Source organism: Equus przewalskii, chromosome 1 (genome assembly GCF_037783145.1).
Source record: "Equus przewalskii isolate Varuska chromosome 1, EquPr2, whole genome shotgun sequence".
Taxonomy (NCBI): domain Eukaryota; kingdom Metazoa; phylum Chordata; class Mammalia; order Perissodactyla; family Equidae; genus Equus; species Equus przewalskii.
In genome coordinates, this window is record NC_091831.1 from 28,989,251 (window position 1) to 28,998,850 (window position 9,600).

Sequence of the window (9,600 nt, forward strand, 5' to 3'; positions counted from 1 at the left end):
AACAACTCAAGAGTTAAGCTTATTTGGATAGCTTGATCAATACATAATCTGAAAAACTCAATTTATAAAAAATTTAAAAATCAATTAATAAACAAATGCCCCTATCTTTATTCATATATATATATATATATATATATCTCCTATTACGTGAAAAAACCATTCTATGCCCACTCAGTTTCCTGGGGTTAAATGTCTTGTAAAAAAGGAAAGGGGTCCCTTATAGTGCAGGATGAGAAACCAAATAACTAAGAAAAAGAGAAGACTTGGCATGGACTTACACTATCTAACTTTGGGGTTACAAAAAAAATTAGCTACAGAGTTGCCAGTTTGAATTTTGTTCCACTTTCCCAGAGAAGTCAGACCATTTATACACAGCTAGTAATGAGGAGAAATTCCTGCTTTGGTTGAGGAACTGAAGACTTACCCAGGAGGAAAAACTTGTTTGTGGACAAAGTTCAGGAAAAAATCAGCTTATTAAGAGCTTTGAACATCTAGAACTAGAGGAGGGTAAACTGGTACTGCAGGTAGCTTCCCGTTGTAAGCTCTCTAGGGTAGTGGATTAACTGCAAAAATTTCATGATTTCTTTTTGTACCCCTTGTACGATATGTAGACTGAATGTTTGTTTTATGACATTTCAAATATCTATTAACATATAAAATACTCAGATAAGATAGGGATTGCATTTGTAAAAAGAAAAAAGGAAAAATCCAAATGTTCATTAATAGGGAATTAGTTATTAATAAGTTATGGAATAAACTAGAGATGGATTAAGTTGGACCTCAGAATTCAGCCAAAGGACAGGGCTCTAGAAGACCAAAGAGCCAAATGCCTACTCAACCAACATTTCTGAAATCCCTGAACTTGTGTGTGGCTAATGATTGTGTAATTATGTATATCACCATCACAATCAATAAGCATAATAGCAGTAATATGAGTAAGACATAAGGTCTGGATTATTAATATCTATTCACTCTCAGATAAAGATAAAGCATTCTTCATGTTATCTAGAGTGAAAAATCCTCTTATGTCCTTTATATTCTGTTGCTAGTCAACTGAAGTATAAATGTATATTTATTAAGAGTACAATACCATAATTATTAATGAGGATAATGAATATGTGCAAAAATATGAGAAAAATATAAGTGAAGGCAACCATCTTAAGTCTGCCTCTGAAAATATGCAGAAAGCATCTTTTTCAAACAGTGTTCAAAGACTTCAGGAGGTGGGATTCTATAAACGAAACCCCTTCAGTTATCACTGAGGAAATCTGCAAACCTATGAACTGAAGAGAATTTTTATCTTAGTTATTATCAGAGAAAAACAAACTTGAATAGCTTGGTGGCAACACCACCACCAGCAGCCCCTTATACTGGCAGAGCTGGCCTAAAATTATTTTGTTCTTCCATTCAACTCAGCACAAAGTGATCATTTCTTTAGTATTACAAATGTGTAACAGTACGAGTGTAGGAGCAATCTCATGGCTGAGAAATTATTTTTCTTGTACTACAATGTCAAAATTCTCTAAAATTTGCACTAAAATAAACAACATTCTGAAAATTAAATAAATTTTTAAAAAACACATAAAATTTAAAATTTATTCCTGTATCCTTGAAGCTCCATCTATGATGGTAAAAATATGGTTTCAGCCTTGGCTGAAGACTGATTTTTAACACTTGGTCAAAATGCAATGCACCTCGAGAATATACAAAAAATAGAGTTTTACATGAAACCGGAAGAAGAGGCAGAATTGTCTCTCTGTGCCTCTGTTTTTTTTGTCTCTAAAAGTAACCACCTTATAAGGATGTGAGGATCAAATGAATTAAAAGTATATAGAACAGGGCATGGCACACAGTAAGTGCTTAATAAACATTGGCTATTATCATCATGTCCAATGTACCTTACTGAGTGTGAAAATTTGCAAAGTGTACTTTTCAAAGTTTGCAGTCACAGCAGAAAAAAATATTCTGATGCACCAGACTACTAACAACTGTTATTTCTGGGGGGCCTTCCATTTTCCATGTTATAAATTGATGCAGTGTTCGAATTTTACATTGTTCTATTTTCTAGTCTAAAAAACAGATACAGATACCTTAAGAATTACTGAATTAATAGTAGCTATTTGTTAGTATGTATTGTCTCAACCAACAGATACTAAAAATAGCAACTAGTATCATGCAGGTGTCCTAGAAATTTGATATTAAAAAGGGATCTTTGTATTTGAAACATGAGGAAACACTGTTTTAGATCATGATGTTTCAACTTCATACAAAGCATCTGTAATTCCAAGACCTCAGATAATAGTCCACAACTCCAAGAATATAAGATTATGCTTCTTAACGTAGCCAAGGATTCAGAACTAGAACAATGACTACCAAGATGAGAAACACATTGTTAGGAACTCTTGAAGAAGGCAGAGAATGAGTCAAGACAAACCACAGGTTACATATAATAAATTCAAGGACTATTTCCTTTGAATATAACTTTACTAAACTCACAACTATCTGAGATACTCAATTTCACCTATAGGAAAGAAATTACATATTTAAACTAATTTGCTTTAAAAAACAGTGCCATTAAGATGCAAATTTATTTAAAAATTCATAAATTTAATTTTGATTCTACCTGAAGCAGGTTCCCATGAATCAGAAGAGGATCTTTTTCTTGAGAGATGTCCATTTTCCTATTAGCAAAATGAGAAAAAATTAATTAGGAGTTGGGGGCAGTAAAGAATGTGAACTTGTCTTTAACATTTAAACACAGATTTCTAGACTGAGTAAAGCAAGCACGTATATTTGGAGATAAATTCAAACTTCTATAATAAAGTGTTTTAAGTTCTTAAGTTTTAGCATTAAAACGAAGGGCATTTGTATCATAAAAATGTAAAAATAGGGGGCTGGCCCGGTGGCGCAGCGGTTAAGTGTGCACATTCTGCTTTAGCGGCCCGAGGTTTGATGGTTCGGATCCCGGGTGCAGACACGGCACCGCTTGGCAAGCCATGCTGTGGTAGGCATCCCACATATAAAGTAGAGGAAGATGGGCACAGATGTTAGCCTAGGATCAGCCTTCCTCAGCAAAAAGAGGAGAACTGGCAGCAATGTTAGCTCAGGGCTAATCTTCCTCAAAAAAAAAAAAAAAGTAAAAATAAAGTGAGTTCTCATAATGCAAATTAAGAGACATATTAATAACTCAAGATTGATATTAGAGCACTGTACTATTATTTTGATAAAGAAATAGTAAGCTTAATATTTGCCAATCAAATGGATACAACTCACTCTTCAGTACTTCTGTTTTAAGTATTGATGCACCACCAAACACCGAGATCTTAAAAAATGGACCAAATATTACTAACCTCTATTGATCATTAGCAAATCTTGCTGGTGAAGGCATCAAACTCCCTGCAAATGAACTCTAGAGTTTACAAATATATTTTCCAGTAATTTACAATGCAACAATCTCCATTCACTCCTAGAATGTCATAGTTTGGTTTATTTTTGGCTATGTGATTTTAAAATCTCATGCATCTTATCAACATACCACTTTCTTGATACCTGATCTTCCTTTATTTGCTCTCTATATAGAGAAGCTCTTTGAAACAGATGTAGCTAATAACTTGACTTTCCAGGAGAGAGGAACAGCTTTTATGCTAATCTTAAGTCTGGTCGATTCTCACAAGAGAAATCTGATGATGTTAAGATGTACTTGGATAGTTTTCTAAGTCATCTTCTAAGTTTCCTAAGACCCATACTCAATTGTTTAAGATTTATATATAATCTAAACCACTGATTCTTGAACTTTAAAGTGCATCAGAATCATCTGGAAGGCTTGTTAATTGCAGATTGCTAGATCCTACTTTCAGTTTCTGGTTCAGTGGGTCTGGGCTGGGGCCTGAGATTTTGCACTTTTAACAAGTTCCCAGGTGATGGTGATGTTGCTAGTCCAGGGACTACACTTTGAGAACCTCTGTTCTAAACCATTTCGTGCTGTTTTACATTTTCCAATCCTCAAGTATCTTGCTGCAACACAGCCTAATTTAAAATGACTATATTTGCCTTAAAAAAAGAATGCTTACTTTCCTGATTATGAAAGATCTTTGTTCTTGTTCTGAAAAAATCAAGGGCAAGAAACACTGCTTTACTGAGTTCTGTGAACAGTTGGAAGAAATCTAATGAAACCAGCTTCTACACAAACTATGTATCACTATTTCCTTAATAAAAGATACCAATATGATGTCAACAATTTATTAAATATTGTTACATTTAGTATTTTAAATATGATAAAGCAGTACCCAAAATAATTCAGTAATTATTGCACATACCAAGTTTGAAAGGTTACTCTTTCCAGGTGTGACATCATTCTGTTTACCTTCTTCTTGCCTTGTTTTATATTTTCTTCCTATACTAGATGATTTTAAGGAAAGATTGGTTGCTTCTGAGAAAGAATTTTCTGAGTTGATTCTCCGCTCCATTTGCTCCCTTCTCAACTTCTTTAGTTCTCTTTCTCTGCAGTAAGAAGCTAGTGACAACTGGAACTTAGCTCCCAGTGGGCTTTCTCCTGGCTGGTGCCTGGGTAGGCTGCTCCTGCTGCTGAGACTTCTGGAGCTGTTCTTGAAGATGTCAGCTTCTGCACCCGTGGCCTGCTTTCTGGAATCTGCATTGGTCTTGCCTCGATCTCTATCCTGCTTCTCCCTGCTATTTTCATGAGTGAACAGTGACTTCCTTCTCTCTGGAGATGGATGTTTTCTCTTTAGTGGCTTCATCTCTTTTGACAAACGATATGAAGGAGGAACAAAAATTGTTTTTGGGTATTTGGTGCCTAGGGACACACAAGGCCGACATGACTCATGTACGCCACTATCTCTATGCTGCTCTTTAACACCCTTCATGAAAGCCTTTAAAATAGAACCCTTTTCTGATGGTATCCTTTTGAGTTTGGATTCTTTTGGTGAGGATGGTTTCCTTTCAAACTTCTCTGTTCCCGTGATGGACAATCCACTTCCTCCATATTTGATATTTGATTTTTGTGGAGAATCCAACATATGTCTGTCTAAGTAGCCAATTAAAACACATACAAATTGCATGTTATTAAAAATAACACCAATGATTACATTTTGCATAAATATTTATTTCTATTATTAATACTTAAAATACTAAGCTACCACAAAAATTTTCAAATCAATATTTAGATGATGATATACATTTTATAAGAGGGAGAAATTAAGACATGGTCTATTTGTTAATAGCCTTACTTTCATAAAGCGCTCTTTTATGACATCATGTAAGCTCCCTGTGGCTCCATTTATGAAATAAGTTACTGTATTAGAGGCTCAAAATAGTATGCACTATGAACATTATTGACTGGAATATTATTTTAAATATAAGAAAACATAACAGTAGTTTCCTTATGATGTTTAGAACTTATCTTTGTAGAAAACACTGCATCTTCATTGTATTTTCAATTTTGAACACTATGTTTAATCAGATTAAGAGTTTAGAGTAGATTCAAAAATTGAATCCATCTCCTTCCTCAAAAGATCTCACAAAAAAATGCATTAATAGTATACATACCTTGTTTTGAGGCTGGTTTGAAGAAATCTATAATTGACTGCTTCCTGAAAATAAAAGCATAACTAATATGGTATCACACAAGCAAATATTAAAACCTTAATAATTCAGATTAAGCAAAGAATACTAGTAAATTTATAAAATATAGGCTGGATTCACTATCTGGTTTCATCAAGTTCTGACAATGGCAATAATACCTTAATCATTATAAAAAATTGAAAATAATTCACCACTTCCTATAGGAGTAAACTGATAAAAGCACAACTGAGGTTTATGTAATCTGTAGTACGAAAATAAGACGATTGGAGTGTGGATCCAGGGAAGCAGGAGAGTGCTTCCTAGGACTGAAAAGCATGCTGCTACATGGTAGAATAAAAGATCTTGAGGGGACACGATCCTAGTCCTTGATATCTCCAGTGAGTGGTACAAAATAATGCTCAACAGATGTTTGCTGAATGAATAATAGAGATTATAAAAACAGAGTAAAACCTGAACAAATTCATAACAAGATTAGATGCTAGATGGCAATATGAGTGACCTGGCCAGTCTGGGGAGGCAGTTGAAGAGTGCCAGGCAAAAGGCAGAAAGGATCAAGTACTAAGCTTACACTACTCTCTTTATACACTACAGTGAGACATTAATCTAAGTAACAGCAGAAACTGGAATGAGTATTCACAACTAAATAAGTAGTGTTCCAATATTTTAATTTTTTATCTAAGAATTCTTAAGGCATTTACAAAAATAACATATTGACTAGGAAAAACACAAACAAAACAAAGAGAAAAGGAAGAAAGTAAACAAGAATAACAAAAATCAAATTGGTTTAATTTTTAAGGATTTCTGCATTGTATAGAGGACACAAAGTGAAACAGGACCATATTACCAGACTTTGTATTTTGATTTGTTCGTGTATTTAGAGTTATTTGTCAGCCGCATAAAAAGAGGGATGATATATGTAGAGAACAAAATTAACTTTCGGGTAAATTTTGCTAGTATTCCTTCCACCGAGAGAGAGCAAGCGGTGGACTATTAAGTCTTTCCTAAACATTTATCCACCACAAAATGCTCAGAGAAAACTTGAACCACCGAAGTCCCTGGAAGGTTAAGCTTCCTCACATCTTGTGTGTACACTTTACTGTCACATGAGAAGAGCAGTGACCATCTTTAATGGTTTACTGAGAGTCTCCAATGTTCGTTTGAGATGTTGGTAGAAAAGCTAAGTGGTTATGAAATGAATATGAGGGACAGGCTAAGGAAGAATCTATGCTTTGTTTTCAGAAAGTAAATTATATCAGGCAAATTAACTCCATGAGAGAGTAAATGAAGAAATGCTAGTTCTCCAAAGGGGAGGATGATGCCCTTCAGTTATTGGTTGAGGAAGGTGAGATAGGAGAGGATTAAGCAGCAGCTAATTAATTCAAAACAATACTAAACGTGTTTTTACATTTATTACTAAAAGTAACACTGTATCTCTTTCCTAAAGTATCAGACCCCAGGCTCCTTTTCCATTAATACACCAGATAGAAAAACGATTTGGCGTAAAACATACCAGAAGTCTGTAAAATAATCACGAATGTAACTTTCAAGAAGGAACAGTTCCCTAAGTTCACATGCACAGAAATGTGCGTTACTTACTTATAACTAGTTAAAAAAATTATCTGTAACAGCTCATAAACCCTTATCTGAAACTTTTGGGGCCAAATGTGCTTTAGAATTCTGCATTTACTGGATTTTAGAAAGGAGGTTTCTTAGATGCATTATATAAAACCCCCAGTGGGGTCTAACACTGCACCCTGTAAGCAAACATTAATATTTCCCCAGCAAAACGTACGAATACCCACACCTAATGGGATAAAGATCATATACAGCCTTCCACTAGTTCTAGCTAGGTTTGGCTGCCAGGTAAGACGTGGTGCCAAACTTACCGAAAACTTCAGGTTTTCATAGCTTTCTGGCTTTCAGAATTAAGAGAAGGGATTGTGGACCTGTACCACCAATATCAGAAGATAAATTTACTGTTAAACTTATGTTACAAGATTTTAAACTTAAAATAAAAAAGACAGTACCAAGTGCGTGGAGAATTTAAACATGTTTTATTGTCAGAGGATGTCATTTGATGAAGCTCCCCATCTCATTACATAGCTCCCACAAAACCTGTACAAAAAAACTGGCCTCTCGCAGAGACATAAAGTTACTGAAGGAGAAGACATATCACATCCCAAATCTGCATGTTCTTTTAATTATGAATACCGTGTATACTGCACTATAAAGTAATTCGTGGAAGGGCTTCCCTCATTACCTCTTACGTAATTTCACCCAGAATATGGAAGAGGTTTCTACTACTACACCACCAGCATCAGTAGAACTGACAACGTACAGAAAATCACCTAAGCATGCATTCAGCAGTTAGGGCCCCGAGTCCAGCTATCGTCAAGGACAAGAATCACGCTCTACCTAAGGCGGTTCTTCCAGGCTGCAGTCACTAGACCGAGAGCAGCGTCCCAACTACAGAGAAGGAAACTCGAACTCCCAGAAGCCCCCGCGCGGAGGCGGGGCGGGGGTTTGCCTGGCCCGGAACGCCGAGGCCCGAGCTCGCAGAGGATGGCGGGAACTGGAAGAGCGGCCGTCCGCAGTCCTCCCTCATACCCTTGCCCCCGCGACCCGGCCCCTCCTCAAGCCCTCTGCACGGTACCTGTCCCCAGGACTCTCTGTTCTCTTTCCCGCTGCAGCAGGGACGGTACTACCGGGTCTCAGATGGCAGCGCGGGGGCGACGACCCCGGGGCTGGGGAAGAGGGGAAACCTGGCCTAGCGGGCATGCAGCGCCTTGTCATGTCGGCGCCGCTGGCGACGGCGGCATGAGCTGTGGCAGGAGAAGTTGGGTGCGTGGTTGCCGTCTTGCTGCTGGGACTCGGGGAGGCTGTCGGAGCAGAGGTGGGCGGCACCCCCTTCTCTCTTCATGGCGGTTCCCTCTCTTCGGAAATGACTCCTGTGCGAGCGGGAAGGAACCTGAGGACCAACAAGGGGCGGGCCTTACCAGAAGAGTCACGTTCTGATTGGCTGGCACGGCCTTCATTCCTGTATTGGTGCAATAGAAAGCCACAGACTCTCAGGCGGAGGCGGGGTTTGGGGAAGGGTCGGGGAGAAGGAAAACTGCCCTCCAGTCACGTGCGTGGGGGGTGGGGGGGGGGGCCGGGCGCGCGCTGTCGCGTCCGGGCCGCTGCTGTCTTGGCCGGTGCGCGGGGGCGGCAAGGCGCGGGTCGCCGTGTGCGCTGCGGCAGCTGCCGACACCCGCCTGAGTCGAGGGCGAGGGGCGAGGTTTGCACAATCAAACCCAAGCCCAGCAGCTGCCCTCGGTGAGCATGGCCAACATGTTGGGCTTCCTGTGTCCCACAGTTGTGCCTCGGAAATCCCCAGCTGTTCATTACATCCTCTCTTTAACATCTTAGGCCAAAGTGCCTGAATGCTGTCACCATTTCCTCGGTGGTCTGCACAGCCCAATTTGAAGACTTGTCCATTCTGTGAGAGTTCTTGTTAAAGTGTCGTGGTGGATTCTTTCTCTCTCTTTTTTTAAGAAGGAAAGAAACACCCCCATTGAAATAAAGACTGTTTTGATTCCGCGAAAGCATTTTGTTTCTCAGCTGCTGAAACAAGTTACCCGTGAAGTTTCTGCAGCCAGATTCCTTGGAGATTTTCCAAAGGAGCAGGGTCAGTTTTCGACTACCCATGTTAAGTGTGGACGGCATAGACTAGTGAAAGGCACCAGCAGTCACCAATCCTTTGTAAATGGCTTGTGTTTTGGAGGCTGTTAGCCAGGGTTTTCCTTACAAAGATTGATCAGAGTGTCTCTGAGCCTCGGTTTCACGTCTATAAAATGGGTATTCTACTTTTCTGGGTAATTGTAAACCATAAAAGAGATAAGCAATGTAGACTGCACAGTTCACAGTTTCTCACGTAATAAGTACTGAGCAAATTAGTGTTCCCTTTCCTTGGTTTTTTAGACTGACTCTTACACTTTAACTTACTGCAAAGTCTTCCAG

General features: G+C 38.5%; 1 protein-coding gene across 5 annotated transcripts in view; it reads right to left on the bottom strand.

The window, feature by feature from the left end:
- SLF2 (SMC5-SMC6 complex localization factor 2) overlaps window positions 1-8,607 on the bottom strand; it is a 42,142-nt gene extending 33,535 nt beyond the window's left edge. For 4 of the 5 annotated variants that reach the window (XM_070558785.1, XM_008534264.2, XM_070558774.1 and 1 more), the window contains exons 1-4: window positions 8,255-8,607; window positions 5,566-5,609; window positions 4,317-5,044; window positions 2,624-2,681 (exon numbers count right to left, since the gene is read on the bottom strand). In XM_070558785.1, the coding sequence (XP_070414886.1) occupies window positions 2,624-2,681; window positions 4,317-5,044; window positions 5,566-5,609; window positions 8,255-8,394 (970 nt within the window). In that variant the 5' untranslated portion in view covers window positions 8,395-8,607. The remainder of the gene's footprint in view (window positions 1-2,623; window positions 2,682-4,316; window positions 5,045-5,565; window positions 5,610-8,254) is intronic. The other variant, XM_070558789.1, reaches the window with a different exon arrangement.
- Between the last annotated feature and the right edge of the window lie 993 nt (window positions 8,608-9,600).